Source organism: Hemitrygon akajei, chromosome 22 (genome assembly GCF_048418815.1).
Source record: "Hemitrygon akajei chromosome 22, sHemAka1.3, whole genome shotgun sequence".
In the NCBI taxonomy this organism is placed as follows: Eukaryota; Metazoa; Chordata; class Chondrichthyes; order Myliobatiformes; family Dasyatidae; genus Hemitrygon; species Hemitrygon akajei.
This window is the reverse complement of record NC_133145.1, coordinates 17860040-17882428: the sequence shown is the minus strand read 5'-3', so window position 1 is coordinate 17882428 and position 22389 is coordinate 17860040. Positions and strand designations below refer to the sequence as shown.

The 22389-nt window shown below is 41.7% G+C and overlaps 1 protein-coding gene across 2 annotated transcripts in view; it reads right to left on the bottom strand.

The window, feature by feature from the left end:
• The window catches only part of cacna1g (calcium channel, voltage-dependent, T type, alpha 1G subunit), a 315144-nt gene extending 293391 nt beyond the window's left edge, over nt 1-21753 (bottom strand). For both annotated transcript variants that reach the window (XM_073026745.1, XM_073026746.1), the window contains exons 1-2: nt 21634-21753; nt 12574-12707 (exon numbers count right to left, since the gene is read on the bottom strand). In XM_073026745.1, coding sequence (XP_072882846.1) covers nt 12574-12707; nt 21634-21726 — 227 coding nt within the window. In that variant the 5' untranslated portion in view covers nt 21727-21753. The remainder of the gene's footprint in view (nt 1-12573; nt 12708-21633) is intronic.
• Between the last annotated feature and the right edge of the window lie 636 nt (nt 21754-22389).

Sequence of the window (22389 nt, the reverse complement as noted above, 5' to 3'; positions counted from 1 at the left end):
CCCTCTACCTACCTGCCTATCCTTCCGATACACTGTGTATCCTTGGACGTTCAGCTCCCAGAGACATGCATCCTTTAGCCATGACTCAATGATGGCCACAATATCATACCTGCCAATCTGTAACTGTACAACAAGATCATCCACCTTATTCCTTATGCTGCGTGCATTTAAATATAACACCTTAAGTCCAGTATCTGGTACTTTTTGCATCGATTGCACTGCAACTCAGCCCAATGGCTGCAAATTTGCTCCATCACCTGCCTGTCCTTCATGACATCCTTACTGCTCACTACCTTAGATCTATTTCTGTTTTCCCTCTCCTCTGTTCCATCATTTCAGTTCCCATCCCCCTGGCAAATTAGTTTAAACCCTTCCTCACAGCTCTATTAAACTTTCCTGCCAGGATATTGGTCCCCCTAGGATTCAAGTGTAACCCATCCTTTTTGTACAGGTCATGCTTGCCCCAAAAAACGGTCCCAATGATCCAGAAACTTGAATCCCTGCCCCCTGCTCCAATCCCTCAGCCACGCATTTATCCTTCACCTCATTCCATTCCTATTCTCACTGTTGTGTGGCACTGGCAGTAATCCTGAGATTACTACATTTGCGGTCCTTCTTCTCAACTGCCTTCCTAACTCCCTATATTCTCCTTTCAGGACCTCTTCCCTTTTCCTACCTATGTCATTGGTACCTATACGTACCACGACCTCTGGCTCCTCACCCTCCCACTTCAGGATATCTTGGATGCGATCAGAAACATCCCGGACCCTGGCACCAGGGAGGCAAACTACCATCCGGGTCTCCTGATTGCATCCACAGAATCGCCTATCTGACCCCTAACTATTGAGTCCCCTATTACTACTGCCTTCCTCTTCCTTTCTCTACCCTTCTGAGCCACAGGGCCAGACTCTGTGCCGGAGGCACGGCCACTGTTGCTTCCCCCAGGTAGGCTGTCCCCCCCCCCCCCAACAGTATTCAAACAGTAGTATTTATAGTCAAGGGGTACAGCCACTGGGGTACTCTCTAGTACCTGACTCTTCCCCTTTCCTCTCCTAACCGTGACCCACCTGTTTGCCTCCTGTGGCCCTGGTGTGGCTACCTGCCTGTAACTCCTCTCTATCAACTCCTCACTCTCCCTGACCAGACGAAGGTCATCGAGCTGCAGCTCCAGTTCCCTTACACGGTCCCTTAGGAGCTGCAGTTCCCCACATCCGACACTGAGAACAGCAAGCTGCCCTCACACTCATACTTCCCCTTTCCTCAAATAACAGGAGAAACTAAAACCTAAACCTACCTTGCCTCGCCCGCTTCCGCCTAAGCCTGTTGAGCCAAAGCCCTTAAGCCTACACTTTGCTCCTGGTTCACTCTGCTGCCCGCTGTATAAGTCTGTGTCCTTTTTAAATCTTCCCCGCTTCCCTGCCTGACATCACACGCCTGCACAGTCTCGCCTCTCTTAACTCTGATGAGAAGAAGAAAAGATCAAAATGGCTCCCGCCGCACTCCCGTTCTGATCCTCCGACTTCCTTCTCCAAATGAAGTTTTCTCCAGTGACAAGAAAGTTGAGAGTTGTTGTGAGCCTGAAGGAATGGCAATTTAGTTTGACTGGGAGTAATGATTAACAAGCTCCTATGAAAAGTAAGTGAGTCCCTTAACCCAAGGGACAATACATCCCTTGTCTTTCAGTTGGGAGACCCATTGTTGATGTTCATTTGAGTGGCTTCCTTATCCTCCTGTTCCTGGTATTCAAGCTGGGCCCCATATCACTCAGGCCACAGGTCTTTTTGTTGTCTTCCTCTTGTACTACTTGCTGTGTTAGGTTAGCTAGAACATAATGTGCAGAATGCCTTGGGCAATGCAAATAATAGAAACTGAACATTAAAGACCATAGCATTTTCCAGTGTAATTAAGATATTTGAATGGCTTTCATTGTATCAGTTGTGTTGGAATCTGAGGTGGTGTAAACATTGATGAAATGTGAAGGGCTTGTGCAATGACCTTATTTACCACTTATCAAACGTTATTGGAAGACCAATACACTACCTCTAGTATTACCCCTTTATCCATCCTGCTTGTTCTACAGTATTTGCAAAGAACTTTTAAAAAGTTATTAAGCATGCTCTCCCTTTCATTAAAATATATTGATTGTATTATGAGTTTCAAAATGTTCCTTAATAGTAAATTCCTGCATTTTTGTAATTTATTTATTGAGTTACAGTGCAGAATAGGCCCTTATGGCCCTTCGAGCTGGTGCTCAGACCTACAACGAATTGGGGGACCTCTACCCAAATGGGGGACCGCTTCATTGAGCACCTCCGCATCATCTGCCATGACCGTCTGAGTTTCCCAGTGGACAAACATTTTAATTCCCATTCGCATTCCCACTTTGACAATTTGGTCCATGGCCTTGGCTTGTGCCAAGATGAGGCCACCCTCAGAGTGGAGGAGGAACACATCATTTTCCGTCTGGGTAGCCTCCAACCTGAATGGCATGAATATCAATTTCTCCTAACGGCAAAATAATTTTCCTCCCCTCCCCTCTTCCTCTGTTTCCTATTCTAGCCTTTTACTTCTCACCTGCCTGTCACTTCCCCCTGGGTCCCCTCCTCCTTCCCTTTCTCCTATGGTCCACTCTTCTCTCCTCAGATTCCTTCTTCTGCAGCCCTAGACCTCTTCCACCTATGTGGCTTCACCTATCACCTCCGGCTAGCCTACTTCCCCTCCCCTTACCTTTTTTTCTGGCATCTTCCCCCTTCCTTCTCAGCCCTGAAGAAGGGTGACAGCCTGAAATATTGACTGTTCATTCATTTCCATAGATGCTGCCTGACCTGCTGAGCTTCTCCAGTAATTTATGTATGTTGCTCTGAATCTCCAGCATTTGCAGACTTTCTTGAGTTTAAGATCTATGAACTGTAGCCCTAAAGATCTTGTCTTTGAGGGGTAGGGAGAAGAGCGCACTACAAGCACCTTATATAGAATCTACCATGACGTGATTAACGCTATAGACATAGACGTTAGTCCAGGTAAGCATGCTTCTTGCAAGTAATATCAAACTTGGTATTGACTCTTAATTCATGCTATGCTTTGATATGACATTTGCATTTCTAATGAGCCTCAAACATGCAAATAAGTTTTACTAAAGAAAAATCTGCTATATGATCTTGGTAACTACACAGCATTGAATATCATGCACAAGGGAGACTTGGGTTGAATTTTCAGGTGTGCACAATCCATTGGGTTTTTGTTCTGTTTCATTGTTTTAATAAGTAGCCATCACCGGTAATTTGTCAGCATTTGTATCCCATCTCTAACTGCCCTTCAAAAGGTGGTGCTGAGCTCTCTTAAGACCATAAGAGATAGGAGCAGAATTAGGCCACGGCACTCTCAGCTCCAATTTCCTGCCTTCTTCCTGTATTACTTCATGCCCTGACTAATCAAGAATCTATCAAAAGCTCTGTCTTCAATATACCCAGTGACTTGCCTTCCACAGCTTCCTGTGGGAATGATTTCCACTGATTCACCACTCTCTGGCTAAAGAAATTTCTCCTCATCTCTGTTCAAAAAGGATGCCCCTCTATTTTGAAACTGTGTCTTCCGCTCTTAGGCTCTCCCACTAAGGGAAACATTCTCCCCACATCCACTCTATTGAAGCCTGTCAACATTCAATTGGTTTCAATGAGGTCACCCCTCATTCTTCTGAATTCCAGTGAGTAGAGGCCCAAAGCCATCAAACACTCCTCATATGAGAAACCTTTCAATCCTGGAATCATTTTCATGAACCTCCTTTGAACACTCTCCAATGTCAGCACATCCTTTCTTAGGTAAGGGGCCCAAAACTGCTCACAATACTCTTCTTGAACTGTTGCAGTTTTTGTGGTGAATGTTCTTCCACAGTGTTCCTTAAGAGGGTGTTCCATTGTTTGGACCATATAGATGAAAGACCAACATAGAACTTTAAAAGCATACTGCATAAAAGCATTCCATCCATATGTGAAAAAAATCAAGCCTCAAGTAGATTGCCATGTAACATAGATTGATTGTGCCTTTAACATAGGAACAAAGAACAGATCCACCCATTCACATTCCTCATCTATTAAATCATTGCTGATAGGTACTTCAAACGCAATTAATCTGCGAGCTCAATGACAGCCCTTCAGTGAGTAGAAATTTACTGAGGTGAATGACGTTAAACCAGGTACTTTATAGCATGTCCAGAAGATCAGAGATGTGTAAAACAATGAAGAGTTTTAACATTATAAAGTCAATCTGCATTCTTTTATTTTTTTGGAAGGAGTGGTTATTTAAGAGATACATCTTTGGTAGACAATTTTAAGCAAACCAAGAGCAAAGGAGAATGAGTGAAGATGGGGTGGGTGGTTTGGAGACCACTTTTCTGAAATCTGTGTGACTAAGCCTCCAGAGCCCAAAGCTTCCCCACTCACTGAATGAAAAAAATGCCTGTGGGATTGCACTAAGAAGGAATCTCACACACACCGTTGATAGAAACAACAGAATAAGTCAATTAGGCAGTGCTAGAGGGGTTGAGTATGTGAGGTAGATCTTAGAAGGTGGCTTTGCAAAATCCTCACTCCTTGCAATTGTTCAGTAAATATGCAATTCTGCAGTCTATGTGGGAGGATTAGCAAACTGACTTCTGCACCATGGTGCCATGACCCACTCAAGTTGGGAGAACGACAATAAAGTTGGACAATAGGGAGAGTATAGTTAGGGGGATAGTAATCGTGAGTGTGAGTCAGAATGGCTGTGTGGCCTGTCTAGTACCAGATTTAAGTAATCTCCCCAGGGCTGGTGAAGAATGGAGTGGGAGAAAAAAGATCTGAATGTCACAGTCAAGGCAGACAAACTAGAAGTATCTGCTGAAGGACTACAAATACCCGGGAAGCTAATTATAATGCAGAATCACAAGGGTTATAACCTCTGTTTATCTGCTTGAGCCACATGCAAATCAGCATAGGGTCAGTATGATCAAAGAGTTGAATGACAAAAAAGTTCAAGGCCCATCGGCACTAGTTCAAGGGCGATAGGAGCCAAGCACACAAAGTTCTGAAGGAACTCAGCAGGCCATTCAGCATCTATGGAAAAGAGTAAACAGTCTACGTTTCGGGCCAAGGCCCTTCTTCAGGACTAGAAAAAACGGTGAGGTCAGAGCAAGAAGGTGGAGAAGGGCAGGAAGAAGTACAAGGTTGTAGGTGATACGTGAAACTAGGAGGGGTGGGCGGGTGAAGTAAAGAGCTGGGAAGTTGGTGAAAGAGATAAAGGGCTGGAAAAGGGGGAACTTGAGAGGAGAGGGCAGAGACCATGGAAGGGGGAGAAGCACCAGGGTGAGGTGATGGGCAGGTAAGGAGATAGGTGAGCGAGTGAAACGGAAAATGGGGAATGGTGAAGGAGAGGTGGATGGGGAGGCAATTACCGGAAGTTCAAGAAATCATTGTTCATGCCATCAGGGTGGAGGCTACCCAGGACGGAATACTTCTCCAACCTGTGTGTGGCCTCATCGCGGCAGTAGAAGAGGCCATGGACTGACATGTTGGAACGGGAGTGGGAAGTAGGGGAAAGAGGAAACCACTGTTAAGATGAGCATAACTTGAATTGGGTTAGACCCGATGTCCTGATATTCTGACTAGTTTCTATAACCAGGGGTAAGGATAAAGCTTTAAACTAAATAGATGAGGTGGTGGGAAGGGATGGGGTGAGTTCAGATGAAAGTAAGTGAAAGGAAAATTTAAAGCGAAAGGACAATGGGCTAGCAAAGGGAAAATAAATGGTTACTGTGTCAGGGAGGGCCCGAGCATAGCAGTATTCTCCCATTACAGTCAAAATAGAAGAAAATGGTAAAATGACAAAAGGCTCTTGAGCTAGTGCCTGCAAAAGTAGAAACAGGTTGGATGAGTTGATGGTTCAAAGAAAAAGACAAATAGTATCTAATAGACCTCACTGAAATATGGTTGCAAAGTGACTAAAGTTTTGGGCCAAAATATTCTGGGATAACTGTATAGAGATTAAAATAAAAAAGATGAGGGTAACCTTGATAATAAAGATTGGATTAAAAGCAATAAAGAGAAAGGATATGAGCTCAGAAAATGAAGAAGTAACACGCACAAAATGCTGGAGGTACTCAGCAGGTCAGGCAGCAGCTATGAAAATGAATAGATAGTCAACGTTTTGGGCTGAGACCCTTTTTCAGGACTGAGAAGGAAGGGGGAAAGTGCCAGAATTAAAAGGTGAAGGTAGGGGAAGGAGGCAGGCTAGAAGATGATAGGTGAAGCCAGGTGAGTGGGAAAGGTTAACGGCTGGAGAAGAAGGAATCTGATAGGAGAGAGGAGTGGACTATAGGAGAAAGGGAAGGAGGGGGGTACCCAGGGAGAAGTAAAAGGCAGGTGAGAAGAAGGCCAGAGTGGGGAATAGAAGAAGGGTGGTGGGGGTGGGGAATTTGTTTACCAGAAGGAGAAATCAAAATTCATGCCATCGGGTTGGAGGCTACCTAGACGGAATATAAGGTGTTGCTCCTCCACCCCAGGGGTAGCCTCATCTTGGCACTTGAGGAAGCCATGGAACAACAGGTCAGAACAGATATGGGAATGGGGATGGAATTAAGAAAATTGCCCACCGGGAAGACCCGCTTGTGGTCGATGCTCTAGAGGCGCTTGACGAAGTGATCCCCCAATTTACAATGGATCTCACCAATGTAGAGCAGGCCGCACCAGGAGCACCAGACACAACAGATGACCCCAGCAGATCTGCAGGAGAAATATAGTCTCCTCTGGAAGGACTGCCTGGGGTCCTGAAAGGAGGCAAGGGAGGAGGTGGATGGGCAGGTGTCGCATTCAGGCCACTTGCAAGGATAAGTGCCATGAGGGAAATTAATCGGGAGGGACCAATGAACAAGGGAATTGCGGAGGGAGCAATCCATGCGGAAAGTGGAGGGGGGAGGAGGTAAAGATATGTTTAGTGGTAGGACCCCTTTGGAGTGGCGGAAATTGTGGAGGATAGCGTGTTGGAGGTTGATGGGGTGATAGGTAAGGACAAGAGGAACACTCTCACTATTAAGGCAGCAGGAAGATGGGATGAACGAAGATGTAGGGGAAAAGGAGCAGATGCGGGTGAAAGCAGCATCAAGAGTGGGGGGAGGGGAAGAATAGCAAAGAGGTCGAATTGGGTTCGTTGGAGAACAGAAATAACAAGAGCCAGAATATATTTTTGTGAGTCTTCTACAGGCTCTAAGCAGTGGCAGTACTATTATAAATATGGAAATTTAAGGTACATATAACAAAGAAATACCAAAATCATTGGACAAAGCAATTAGAGATAATAATGTGGAGGATGAATTTCTGGAGTTATAAGAGAGAGAGCTTTTTATTAGTATATTAGAAAACCAATAAGAAAACCATTATAAATTTACTATAAAAACATGTTAAATAAAAATCTTAAAGTTAAAAGGTTTAATGGAAAGAGTGGTTTTAATATATTAGCATTTTATTTTGGATTGAAAGTGGTTTAGTTCAGCCCAAAACCATGGTTCCAAATCAAAACAAACAGTGAAGTAATGAGCCGTAACTTAGCATGGTAGATTGGGAAACCACATTAGAAGAGCTGAGAGTGAACAAACAATGCCTAACATTAATAGAACTAATGAAAGTATTGTACCATTAAAACATGAAAGCTCAAAAGGAAATGTGGTCTAGCTGAGGTCAATAAGAGAAATTCTAAAAATGAATCAGAAATGGTCTCAAAACATGGACAAAATTAGCAGTAAACTTGGTGATTTGGGGAAAGTAGGATTCAAGAAAGAAACAAAAAAATGACTGGGAATTTTGAATGTAAGAGTTTGTTGGGGAAAACACAGCAAGAACTTCCATAGATATATAAAAATTAGCAGAAATGTAGATTCCTGACAATGATACGGGAGAAATTCTAATGGGCAAAAAAGGAAATGATGTAAAATGCAAATAAATATTTGTATCAATGAGACTGAAATGCAATAATTCCCTGACACCTGTTCACCTGTACCCTGAGGAATTTGGAGGAGGTGGCTCAGTAGATAGTGGATGCACTAGTTGCCATCTACCAAAAATCTCATAGATTCACGAACATCTTCCACAGATTTGAAGGTAATAAATGTAACTTTACTATCTAAGAATGTCTTAGCCTATCATCAACAGTAGAGAAAATGCTAGGATCTATTAAGAAGTGGTAGCAGGACTCTTGTAAAATAATAATAGCTGTAGCAGCCAGTTCTAACTAAAACAATTGCTGGTACTGGCGACCCCGTGCATTTGTTATACTTGCATGGCATGCCCTCAGCTCTAATAATGATTGAAGATGGGTATTTGAACATTTATTAGCAATTAGCAAACATACAATCTTGAAGCGATGAAACTTAAATATACCCAAGTGTAAGTTAAGCATAATTGACTGATCAGCGAAAGATACAACATCTGTCTGTCCCCAGTCCCAAACAAAGCATGAAGATGGGACTTATACCCTTCACTCATGTGACTAGTTACCATAATAAACATAATAATCGTGCAGCAAAAATGCAATGTAGATGGAGAACAGATGCATGGCTTCTACAATAGCATTAGATGAATCAGCATAAATTTATGAAAAAGCAATATATTTGACAAATATGTTAGAGTTTCTGATGTTGTAATCACTATAATAGAAATAGGCAAACATGTGGACATGATAAATTGGACGATTAGAAGGCCTTCCAAAAGGAGCCATAGCTAACCACATAAGATTGGGGTAATATATTAATGAGATATGAAGATTGATTCATGGACAGTAACCATTGAGTAGGAATATTTGGATGATTTTTGGGACATGAGACTGGGAGCTATTCATAACATACATCAGAGATTTTGATGAGGGAAGCAAGTGTATTATATCCAAGTTTATGATACAAAGCTAGGCAGCAGTGTGATTTGTGAGGAGGATGCAGGAAGACTTCAAAGATGTACAGGAAGAGTAAGTGAAAGGGAAAGGGCTTGGCAGATGGAATACAATATGGAAAATTGTGAGGACTTCCAGTCTGGCACAAAAAGTGGTGAAAAATTTAAAAAGTGTTGGTGTTTAGAAGGACCAGGGTGTTTGTTATATGAATCACTAAAAGTTAACTTATAGATAGAGCAAGCAGTTAAGCAAAAGCATCTTAACTTCTCTTTATAGGAAGATTTAATTCCAAAAATAAACAGTCTTTTGTAATGATACATGGCCCTGGTGAGAAACCAGCTGGAATACTGTGTACAGATCTGGTCTCACTACAGAGGAAAAGATAGAGAGACTGTAACAAAGATTTCTAGCTTGGTTTCTTTGAAGAGAAATGTTGCAGATAGCCAATATTGTCTGGAGCTTAGAAGAATGAGAGGTTATCTCATTGAAACGTACAGTTTTCTTACAGACTTATAGGCTCAAGTACATGGTTGCTGCCTGGCCTGCTGAGTTCCTCCAGCATTCTGTGTGTGTTGTCAAGGTGCATGGTTGCTATTTCCCCTGACTGATGTGACTAGAACCAAATGTTGTAAGTCAAAGAGAGATACAACATGAAATCAAGCCACTAACCACCCATTTCACATTGATTGTACATTAACCTGTTTTTTAAATACCCCCGTGTTCTCTTCAACTTTCCCACCCTAGGATTCTACCACTTACCTACATACTAGGGGCAATTTACAGTGGCCAATTAACCTACCTTGTGATGTGGGTGGAAACCAGAGCACTCAGAGGAAACACACACGGTCACAGGGAGAACGTACAAATCCCACACGAGCAACACCCAAGGTCAGGATCAAAACCAGGTCTCTGGCACAGAAGAAACTGCTCTTCTAGGTGTGCCATCTTGTCATACTAATGGTTTGAAAGAAGAGTCAGTCATTTAGGATTGAGATGCGAAATGTCTTTATCTGGAGGATTTTGAATTCCTGGAATTTTTCACTTGAGAACTGTCAGTAAGTATATTTAAGAAAGAGACCGATGTATTTTTAGATAGTAGAGGGATCAAGGTACATGTTGTTAGTGCAGGAAAGTGATGCTGAGGTAGAAACATAGAAACGTAGAAATTTACAGCACATTATAGGCCCTTCGGCCCACAATGTTGAGCCAACCATGTAACCTACTCGAGAAGCTGCCTAGAATTTCCTAACACATACATAATTCTCTATTTTTCTAAGATCCTTATATCCATCTAAGAGTCTCTTAAAAGACCCTATTGTATCTGCCTCTACCACTGTAACTGGCAGTGCATTCCACATACCCACCACTCTCTGTGTGGAAAAACTTACCTCTGACATCCCCGTTGTACCTAAATCTAAGCACTTTAAGACTATGCCCCCTCACTGATGGTTTTACCAGAGCTGGTGTGTGGGAGTGAAAGCCCTATTCCTCCTTCTGTTTCATTTGCTCTTAAATAATGCCAAGTTTGGAAAGCAGAACAAGAACTTTCATGACATAGGTCAGTGATAATAAACCTGATTTTGATCCTGATTCAGAATCCTCAGGTCACCATTGAAGACTTAATTGTCTCCACTTCCTCTCAACTGACAGATGATGTTGAAACATAAGAAAGAAAAATGAAAGCAGAAGAGTAACAAGGAAAGTGAAAGGGTGCATCTAAAAATGGATAACATGGAATAAGGGGAGGAATTATTAGTCCAATTGAATTAACCAGCTGTAGTGCTTCATCTTAAGAAGTCCATAAACAAGTGCATTTTAGATATGAAACAAATAGGTCTTGAAGAATAATTTAAGTTTACAGAGGAAGTAACCTCTTCACTTTAACATAATGAACATTTAAAATTAGCAGTACATTCACATTGTCATTCATTCCTTAAACAATTGTCTTCATGTTCATCCATCTATTAATTCCGATTGGTGCTGGAGCAGGGATTTCCAGAGCAGAATTTGGCATTGAAACTTACCACAAGTATTTTGGTACCTCAGTATGTGCAGTGTACTTCCAGCAAACAAATCTGATGAACGGGTGTTTAAAAAAATGACACACTTTGATTCTAAAACAGTAATGAACTGAATAAATATGAAAGTACACTTAGATAAGTACTAGACAGTGGAATTTAGATCACAAACAAGAGAAAACCTGCAGATGCTGGAAATCCAAGCAACACACACAAAATGCTGGAGGAAATCAGCAGGCCAATGGAATTTAGATTCTGTAAAGTAGACTAAATCTCACCACTGTGGATGACTTTATATTGGGGAGGGTGACCCTAGGTGTCCAATTTGAGAGATTACAAAATATCTCATGAGAACAGTATGGTTGATTTAGCCTACGTGGACCAGTAAGGCCTTAAACAATGTCTCACATGGGAAATTGGTCCAAAGAGTTCATGAGGTACAAGGCAGGTTGTCAGATTGGCTCCATACTTGGCTTGTGGCAGGATAATTGTTGGAAATGGTGATAATTTTTTATTTTACTTGGAAGCCATTACCAGTGATATACCATAGTTGTTGGTGCTAGGATCCTTATGGTTTGTTATATGCATTTTGAATTATATTAGAATCATAGTGTCATAGAAAATACAGCACAGCAACAAGCTCTTCAGCCCATCTACTCTGTGCAAAATCATTTAAACTGTCTACTCCCATCGATCTGCACTGGAGCCATAGCCCTCCATACCGCTACCATCCATGTGCCTATCCAAACTTCTCTTAATTGTTGAAATCAAGCTTGCAGGCATCATTTGTGCTGGCATCTTGTTCCACACTCTCAAGACCCTCTGAGTGAAAAGGTTTCCCTGCATATTCTCCTTAAACTTTTCACCTTTCACCCTTAATCCATAACCTTTGTTTGTAGTCCCTCCCAACTTCTGTGGAAAATACCTGCTTGTATTTACCATTTCCATACCCCTCATAGTTTTGTATACATCTATCAAATCTCCTCTCAATCTTCTACATTCCAAGGGATAAAATCCTAATCTATTAAATTTTTCCTTAGAATTCATGTCCATGACCTCCAGACTCAGCAACATCCTTGTAGAAAGTAAGTTTGCAAGTGCCATGAAAATTAGTGGGGATGTTGATGGTGAGGAAAGTTACAGGGGACAGGATGCTGTTGATCAGTTGGGGAGATTAATCCTGATTAACCTTTGGAGATCTAGAAATGACAGGACATAGGTAATCTGAGGAGTATTTTTTTTCACCCAGAGTGTGCTTAAGATATGGAATCTACTCTGGATGATGGAGACAGGAAATTTCATGATATTTAAGAAGTATTTAGACTTTAAATACCAAGGTATTGAAAGCTATAGACCAATGGAATTAGTGTAAATAGTTACTTGGTGGGTGGTGTGGACAGAATGGATCGGAAACCCTGTTTCTGGGCTCTATGACCTCAGAACAGGTTGGGTTGAGTTAAGATTCCATGATTCTCTGTATGGAAGGGTATCCATTGGTCAGTGTGTATGAGTTGGACAAAATGGGCTGTTTCCCTGCTGTTTAATTTCATGACTTTGTACTTCAATAGCTTCCGCTATGTAAACAATTCTCATATGCACAAAGCAAACAAAAGGCACCAAGGCAAATAAAGAACTGAGAACTTACCCAGCAACAACAATGAAAAAATCAAGACGGTTCCAAGTGTCACCAAGGTAACATTTTGGGCCAAAGATGCCCAGCGCAATCATCTTGGCAATCATCTCCACAGCAAAGAATGCAAAGATGAAGTCATCAAATCCCTGAAAGACAGAATTACCAGTCAGAATGTCATGCTTCAATGGAGCCTAAGCAGGAGCTTCATGATGCTTCTGTCGACTGCTATAAAAGATCTGACATTTATGGGATAGGATCTCAAACAACCTGTCAGAGGGCAACCAGAAAAAAAAATCCACACAGTGCTAAGTTATTTATGCTGTAATGGTAATGGCGCCATTGTCATCTCTTCAACTTGGAAATCAAACTCTCCCTCAATTAATTAATCTCCTTCACTGTGAGTCTGGAATTAAACTTTAAAGATGCAGTCAAATATTGTTTACTGAATGAGGCTGCCTGTCACAACCTGTGACTTGTGCTTTCAATTCCTTGAAAAATTGGAAAGTCACAGAGTAGTATTGTTGGAATGTAAAAACACAATTGGCCATTCTGCCCATCTAACCTTTCTTCATTCTTAGTTTGCACCTTATTTCCATTTATGCACTTCAGTTTCATAATCCTTAACACCCCCTTGAAAGAAAATCTATGAAAAGCAATTTTGCATTTCCTTTCAATACTCAGCTTTCTGGGATATTGTTTTTGGTGAGTGTCACTCAAGTGGAATGCCAATTGGAGAAGATGTATTTTGGGATACATTCAAATTAGGGAGGAGCTGGTGGTTGGATAGGGTGTAGAATTTGATAAGAATGGGAAGGTCAATTAGACTTATTCAACTGTGTGAAATAAAATTATAACCTAGGAAGTATTTAACAGTTGCTAAGGTTACAACACTTATCACATCCTCTTAGTGACATCCACCAAGAGGGCACTTACACAGTGCCAATCTCTACACCCCTCCCCCCACTGTGCATTTTTAGGTGCTTTAGTTGTAATACGAAGAACACATTTCACTGTATGTTTTGATGTGAATGTGGTAAATACTTCTGAATCTGAATCTCAGCAGGTCAGGCAGCATCAATGGAAATTAATAAAGTCAATGCTTTGGGCTGAGATCCTTCTTTGGGACTGAAAGGGAAGGGGGGAAAAAGCCAGAATAAGATGGCGGGGGGAGGGGGGAAGAAGGAGGAGTGCAAGCTAGAAAGTGATAGGTGAAGTAAGGTGGGTGGGGAGGTGGGGTGAAGTGAAAAGCTGGGAGGTGCTAGATGGAAAAAGTAAAGGGCTGAAGAAAGAGAAACCTCACAGGAGAGGAGAGTGGATCATGGGAGAAAGGTTCGGAAGTGGGGGACCAGGGAGAGGTGATAGGCAGGTGAAGAGAAAAGTGGGAGGCAAATCTGGATCTTTAGTTACTCATAAGCGGCCAAACTTAAACAGTTGAAATTTGTTCATCGTACCAATTGGAATAACAAGCTATCTGCATGAAGCTTCAATCTGCAGTTCAGGCAAAACCAGATGCCGACAGGAATCACTGCAACTAATGGAGATCAACCTGTACTAAATCTCATCATAAAGAATTAGGTTTAATACGAATGATGCTCATCTCCCGACATTTTCTGCAATGTGGTGGCTGACAGGGCTGAGTGTGGAGAATTGAATTCAATTCAGCAAACTTCACCCTTTAATATAGTAATGCTGTACAAGATAAACTCATCTTTAAAAAAGTATAATAATTTGCAGAAGCTTAGTATTTCCAAGGCTTTCACTGATGTCAGCCTTCCATAAAAAATTGCTTCAAATCTGCCTTTTGTACTGAGGAAATTGAGAAGGAAAAGTCCCTTTGCATTAAAGAATGAGTGAAGTTTGAGAATCATGAACTTGACTTTGGTATGCCAACATTCTAGAACTCTAAGGCTTTCTGGAATCATTGCTTAAACTCCTGACCCTATTGTGGACAATATATTAGAGGACAAACTTGGAGATTTTTAAAGTATGTTTTTTAATTATAAAAAGATTGAGTAACAGTGAGGTACTGTTGTTTAATTGAGGGAATTGGATGGAGGTGGGAGTCCGTGTGTTTAAACCCTTTAGGAATGCATCCAGGTGAAGTCAGTTTCCCTAACCAATGCTGAGATACATCCTAGGATGCATTGGGACACATTGTCAGTGATGTAACCTGGGGTCATTGGGTGTTTTAGGTCTTTCAACATCAGACACTCTTGCCCGGGCGACCCAGCCAGGGTTGATCGGGCCCTGGTTTGTGTCCCAGCAGCACTGGTCCACGGGTCACACCTCTTGATCCATAGCCATCTGGAGGCTCGCTCAGCAGCCTCTGTGACGGTCCTGAGAAGACTTGAAAGATCGGGAGATTGGGAGCTGGTGGTATCTGGCAGAGAGGGAGGAGATGAGGCTGGAGGTAGTTCATCCATGCTCATATGAATGCAGGGCAGGCTTAAGGGAGAGAAGGCCTGCTTCCATGCTCTTTGACTCTTTGATGAGAGAAATTTAGAGATATTATACTTTCTCAGATTTTTCATGTAATGCATCTCTTCAAGATTGTGCCAGCTCTTGAAGCAATCTGAACATTCTTACTCTCCAGCAATTTTCTTTCTACTATTCATATGGACTTCAACTTGGCATCCTCATACACTAGGGGTAATCTACAGTAGCCAATTAATCCAATAACATTTATTTGAGTTTAAATCTAAATGAATATGCCACAGTTGTCACTGACTTCATCAAGACCTGTCTGGATATATGTGTGCCTTTGAGACTATTCTGGACATACCCAAACCAAAAGCCATGGATAAACCAGAAGAGTTGAAGTCTGATAAGGGCTATACCTGTGGCATTCAAGACCAGTGATCCAGAACTATACAAGAAGTCCAAGGTATAACCTATGGAGGGATGTTAGAAGAACGTAAAAACATTCTGATTGATGTTAGAGATGGAATCAGATGCATGCCAGTTCTGGCCAGGTTTGTAGGCCATTACTTTCTACAAGGTGACATAATGAACAGCTGTGCTGCCTCACTCCCAGATGAGCCCAACGACCTTTATGCACGCTTTGAAAGTGAGAATAAAACTACACCTGTGCGAATCCATACAACATCTGGTGACCCTGTGATCTCTGTTTTGGAGTATGATGTCATGTAATCATTCAGAAGGTTGAACCCTCACAAGGCATCAGGTCCAAATGGTAGGGTTCTGAAGACCTGTGCCTACCAACTAGCAGGAGTGTTCAACATAGACACATAGAGTGTTCAAAGATATCTTCAATCTCTACTGCTGCAGGTGGAAGTTACCATCCACTCCAAAAGAGTGTCAGTTATACCAGTGACCAAGAAGAGCAAAGTGAGCTGCCTCAACGACAATTGCCTCAATTGCCCAGTGGCGCTCACATCTACTGTGATAAAATGCTTTGATAGGTTGGCCATGGCTAGAATGAACTCCTGCCTAAGCAAAGGCCTGGACCTGCTGCCATTTGCTTATCACCATAATAGGTCTACAGTGGATGCAATCTTACGGGCTTTCCACTGGGCCTTGGATCACCTGGGCAATAGCAAAACCTATATTAGACTGCTGTTTATTAATTACAGCTCAGCAGCGTTCAGTGCTATCACATACTCAGTACTAATCGACAAGCATCAAAACCTAGGCCTCTGTATCTCCCTCTGCACTGGGATTCTTGACTTCCTCAGCAGGAGACCACAGACTGTGTGGAGTCTCCTCCTTGCTCACAATCAACACTGGCGCACCTCAAGGATGTGTGCTTAGCCCACTGGTCTAGCCTCTACACCCATGACTCTGGGGCTAGGCACAGCTCAAAAGGCGTCTATAAATGTGCCAATGAAACAAGTATTGTTGGATGGTGGTATGGCCGCATACAGGAGTGGCATAGATCAGCTGGTCCATTGGTATAACAGCAACCTTGCACCAACATCAGTAAGACCAAGGAATAGATTGTTGCCTTCAGGAAGGGGAAGTCGAGGGAACACACACCAATCCTCATTGAAGGTGGAAAGGATGAGCAGTTTCAAGGTTCTGGATGTCAACATCTTTGACGATCTATCCTGGGCCCAAAGTATTGAGGCAATTGCAAAGAAGTCATGCTATAGTTATATAGTTATAGAAGTCATGCATTAGGAGTTTGAGGAGACTTGTTATGTCATCAAAGCCTCTAGCAAATTTCTACAAATGTACTGCAGAGGGCATTCGAACTGGTTGCAGTACAGAGGGGCACTGCCCAGGAAAAAGCTGTAGAAAGTTCCAGACTCAGCCAGCTCCACCACGGGCACTCGCCTGTCCAGCATTGAGGACTTCCTCAAAATGCAACACCTCAAAAAGCTGGCAATCAATGTTAAGGACTCCCGTCACCAAGGACATGCCCTCTTCCCATTGCTATCATCAAGAAGGAGGTACAGGAACCTGAAAACATACACTTAGTGTTTTAGGAACAGCTTCATCCGCTCCGCCATCTTATTTCTGAATGGACAATGAGCTCATGTTAACTACCTCACTATTTTTTGCTCTCTGTTTGCACTGCCTATTTAATTAAATAATATATATATTATTGTAATGCATTGTTTTCTGAATTATTATGTATTGCATTGTATTGCATTATATCCTATCCTGAATTCTGGTCCTTAATCTCGTGTATGTAATTAAAAAAAACTGTGGAAAATTTGTGATAAGCAAATACTTTGAATAATAAGGTCTTGTAATTTCTTTGTTACTGCCTAGTAACCCATTAGCTTTAATATGTATGAGAAGAAATATTTAATGAAGACCTGACCTTGTTCTATTAATGTATGGACACTAACAGACAATCTGAATGTTAATGTGTACAAAATGAAAACATAATTGCTTTCAAACACATCATGGCTACTTAACCTTTCAAGACTTTCAAAAGAGCTTTTCCCAATTTATGTCAAAACTGATGCTGATGAGAAAATTCCATTGACACTTTATCTCTGTAGTATTTAATGTAGCTCTGAGCTTTTGAAACACCACTGCCCATATTTTGCTGCTTTCAAAGAAAAAAGTTTTCTTCAATTTCCAAACCCTGTCACACATTCCAACCCCAATGTTTCCTGTGTGTTGGTGATAAAACGGCAAAAGCTGCCCAATTTGTTTTCTAGCGTAAATTCATTAGAAACTATTTTTGTTTTGATGTGCACTGTGGTTAGTTTTGTTATTCAATCACAGATGCATTCCACCTCACCAACACTTTCATTCTTTCCCAAACTTCCTGTGCCTTGGCTCATCACTTTCTTAAATACTGCTCATTTCAACAGCTTCTGGTCTGACAAAAGTTCATTGACTTGAAATGGCCAGAATCAGAATCAGGTTTTTATCACTGAACTGTGTCATGAAATTTGTTGTTTTGTAGCAGCAATGCAGTGCAAAACATAAAAAATAATGACTTGTTACAATAAGAAATATAAAGAAAACAATAAGTCATGCAAAACAAGTGCAAAAAGTGAGGTAGTGTTTATGGTTTATTGGTGGGGGTGGGTCATCATGACTCTTTTATTCCGTGAATGTGTTCTTATGTGTATGTAACTGTTGGTTATGTGATTTATCACCTTGACCACGTAGTAACGCTGGCTCATTTGGCTGTATTCATGAGTATTCATGTATGGTTAAATGACAATTAAACTTAAAACTTGAACTTGAAACTTGAAGTGTGTCTTTGTTGATTGTCAGTGAGGAGGAGATGTTATTTCCGATCTGTGCTGACCGGTCTCCTGATGAGGAAGTCAAGGATCTAGTTGCAGACAGAGGTATAGAAGTTTGTTAGTACACCGGGGACGATGGTGTTGAATGCCAAGGTACAATTGTTAAACAGCAGCCAGGCATAAGTATTGCTGTTGTCCAGCTGGTCCAAGGCTAAGTGGTGAGTTTGCATCCACTGTAGACCTATTGTGGTGGTAGGCTATTTGCAGCTGGTCCAGGCCCCCGCTCAGTCAGAAGTTATTTCTAGCCATAAGCAACCTCTCAAAGCACTTCATTACAATAGATGTGAGTGCTACCTGGCGATAGTCATTGAGGAAGCTCACCCTGCTCTTCCTGGGCATTGTTATGATAGATGCCCTTTTGAAACAGGTGATAACTTCCAAATGCAGCAGTCAGAGATTGCAGATATCCAGTTGGTTGGCACAGGTTCTTCATGCCCCGCCAGGTTGACCATTAAGTCCTGATGACTTGCAAGGGTTCACCATCTGGAAAGATATTCTGTTGTCGACCTCTGAGGTAAATATCACAAGGTCATCATAAGCTGCAGAGATTTGTGTAGGTATTGTTTTATTATCCCTTTCAAAGCATGCATAAAGGGCATTGAACTCATTGGGGAGTGAAGTATCACAGCCATTGATGATGTTAGGTTTCGCTCTGTAGGACACAATGGTCTATAAACCCTACCATAGTTGACATGTATCCAATTCTGTCTCTAACTTCATCTGGAACTGTTTTTTGCTCTTAAGATAGCCCTTCTTAGGTCACACCTGGATTCCTGTAGAGTTCTGGATTACTGGTCTTGAACGCCATGGATCTAACCCTCTGTAGACTGCAAATCTCTTGATTCATCCGCAGCTTGTGGTTTGGGTATTTGCAGTTTGAAGGCACAAACTGTGCCATTAGGCTTTACAATTCTACCGCCAGGACTTAAGAACTTTTTAAAAGCTATTATTAATGCTTTTTGAGATAGTGATTTAGATGCATATCATATTTTTTACTGAGTTAAGTATTGTATGTAATTAGTTTTGCTACAACAAGTGTATGGGACATTGGAAAAAAAGTTGAATTTCCCCATGGGGATGAATAAAGTATCTATCTATCTATCTATCTATCTATCTATCTATCTATCTATCTATCTATCTATCTATCTATCTATCAAACTCATCCATGCAGCTCTCAACAAATCTGGTGACAAGCAAGGCATATTCATTCAGATCTGAAGATTATATGGTCTAGTCCACCAATTCAAAGTAGTCCTGTAAGCATTCCTCTGCCTCCTTTGACCACACTGGTGCTGTGGACCTCAGTCTCTGCCTTAACGCTAAGAGTAGAAGTACAGCTAGGTGATCGGACTTGCCAAAGTCTGGGGTTCATTTGGCATGGTATATGTTCTTGATGGTGGTGGAACAGTGGTCAAATGTGTTGGCTCCTCTGGTTCCACAGGTGACATGTTAGTGGTCGTTGGTCAGACATGCTGACCTGTTGAAGTCTCACACGGTGACTGGAAGGGCATCAGGTATACTGTCTTGTGATTGCTGATCATGGTGCTCAGCTCGTCCAGTGCCAGCCTGACGTTGGCTAGGCTGGAAAATACTCTGCAACCTGAATGAGAGCAGAAAACTCTCTTGGCAGATAAAATGGTTGACACTTGTCTGCCAGATGTTCCAGGTCCAGGGAGTAGGATTGGGATAAAACTGCCACATCTGTGCACCATCTTTATTGTTCACTGTATTTCTCTCCCAAAAATGCTGAGTATTTCCAGCACTTTTTGTTTTAATTTCATTTTGTCAGCATCAACAATATATTGCTTTTCATTTAATAAATTCATCAGTGTTTACAGGCAAATACTAGCCAATCAGGACTAGAGCCCTCTGCTCTACTCGCTGTATATGACTGTGTGGTTAAGCACAGCTCCAATGCCATATTTAAATTTGCTGATAACACTACTGTCATTGGCTGAATCAAAGGTGGTGACAGATCAGCATATAGGAGGGAGATTGAAAATCTGTCTGAATAGTCCTGCAACAACAATCTCTCACTTAATGACAGCAAGGCCAAGGAGATGATCGTTAATTTCAGGAGGAGGAAACTGGAGCTCCATGAGCCAGTCTCCATCAGGGGATCAGAGGTGGGGGAGAAGGTCAGCAACTTTTAATTCGTTGGTGTTATCATTTCAGAGGATCTGTCCTGCGTCCAGCATGCAAATGCCATTACAAAGAAAACACGGTTGCAGCTCTACTTAGAAGTTTATGAAGATCTGTCAATTTCACTCGCCCCATCACAGTCACAACTTATGGACTCACTTTCAAGGACTCTTCATCTCATGCTCTCGATATTTATTGCTCATTTACTTATTATTATTCTTTTCTCTTTCTTCTGTCTTTGTACAGTTTGTTGTTTTTTTTTGCACATTGGCTGTTGTCCATCCTGTTGGGTGCGGTCTTTCATTGATTCTATTGTGTTTCCTGTGATTGCCCGCAAGAAAATGAATCTCAGGATTGTATATGGTGACATGTATGTATTTTAATAATAAATATACTTTGAACTTATGACTGTGGCCCCACTATTCAAACTGTTCAACTATTAGAACCAGCCTGCCCTTACCTAACCTGCCGACCTACTCCAGGATTAGGGTAGTTCAGCTGTACAGTGGCAAAGCTCATAGTTAGAGTGCCAGAGTGCTACAGTGGGACAGAGTAGGTATGGAAATGAACAAACTACACTTTCACTGCCAATCTGGTTCTTATTTTCTGCTCCCACTATGAAGGTGTAAATAGAATGCTGCCTTTCACATCTAGCCTATGCATGCCGATAATGTTAAACAAGTACAGTTGTCTCACGTTTTTAGGATATAAACAGAGCTGAAGTAATATTATTTGAAACTCTGATTCTTTGACCACTTCAGACCTCTTCAGAATTGAATTAGTCCTATACTCCAAATTATGTTTCGTTGTGAAAGAGGAAGAAGTAAAGGGTGGTTCTTCAGCGGATAGCAGGGCCTACATAGATAGTGGGGAAGATTTAAAATTTTAAAAGCTTCTTCCCCTCCTCCATCACTTTTCTGAATAAACATTGAACTAACCCTTGAACACTACCCCACTATTGTTGCACCACTTATTTAATTTAATTTTTAATATATTTCTTATTGTAACTTATGATATTTTTATGTATTGCACTGTACTGCCACTGCAAAACTGCAAATTGCACAACATATATCTGTGATATTAAGCCTGATTCTGATTGTGAAATCCATTAACGTAAGCTAGGTTTGACTTGAAATTTCATATTCTGGCTGACCCACCTCTGTTTGTACTTAAGAGATAAATAACATGAGCCTACCTTTAGAATCTTGCAACGTTCTGACTCACAGGTGCTGTCTTCACAGGGCTGGAACATCCCAAGGGTGACACAGTTCAGCATGATGACCAGCATACTCACCCGCTCAAACCATGTAAAAGACAGCAGTTAAGGAAACATCCAAAAATGGACACAATAGCAAGTTAACATACAAACAAACTGCAACAAAATGGACATGAAACGCAGAAATTATTGAGCTAAAGGAAATGATTCACTGAAAGGCTGAACCCAGAGTTGATGGGACTGGATCAGTTGCCTGGGTAACACCTCTGTATGAAACTGTGTGGTCCTTTGGACACTGATTGAAACCCATTGGCTTCTCCCAGGAAGATCAGGGTAAAGGACTGAAACTGATTAGTGAAGCACTCTGCTGTTTATTTATTTACTGAGATACAGTGCAGAATAAACCCTTCGAGCCGTGCTGTCCATCAGCTCCGATTTAACCCTAGCCTAATCACGGGACAATTTACAATGACCAACTAATCTAGCAACTGGTACATCTTTGGGCTGTGGAACAAAACCGGAGCACCCAGAGGAAACTCACGTGGTCACTGGGAGATCATACAAACTCCTTACAGGCAGTACCCTGGGTTGTTGGTACTGTCAAGCATTGGCTAGCCTCTAAGTTACTGTGCTGCCCCAAGCATGTTTTGTAGAAAACATACACATTCAAGCAGTTGGTTCCTATGGATCATTGTGAATGAATGCTTCAACATGAAAGGAAAACAAAAAAAGTTT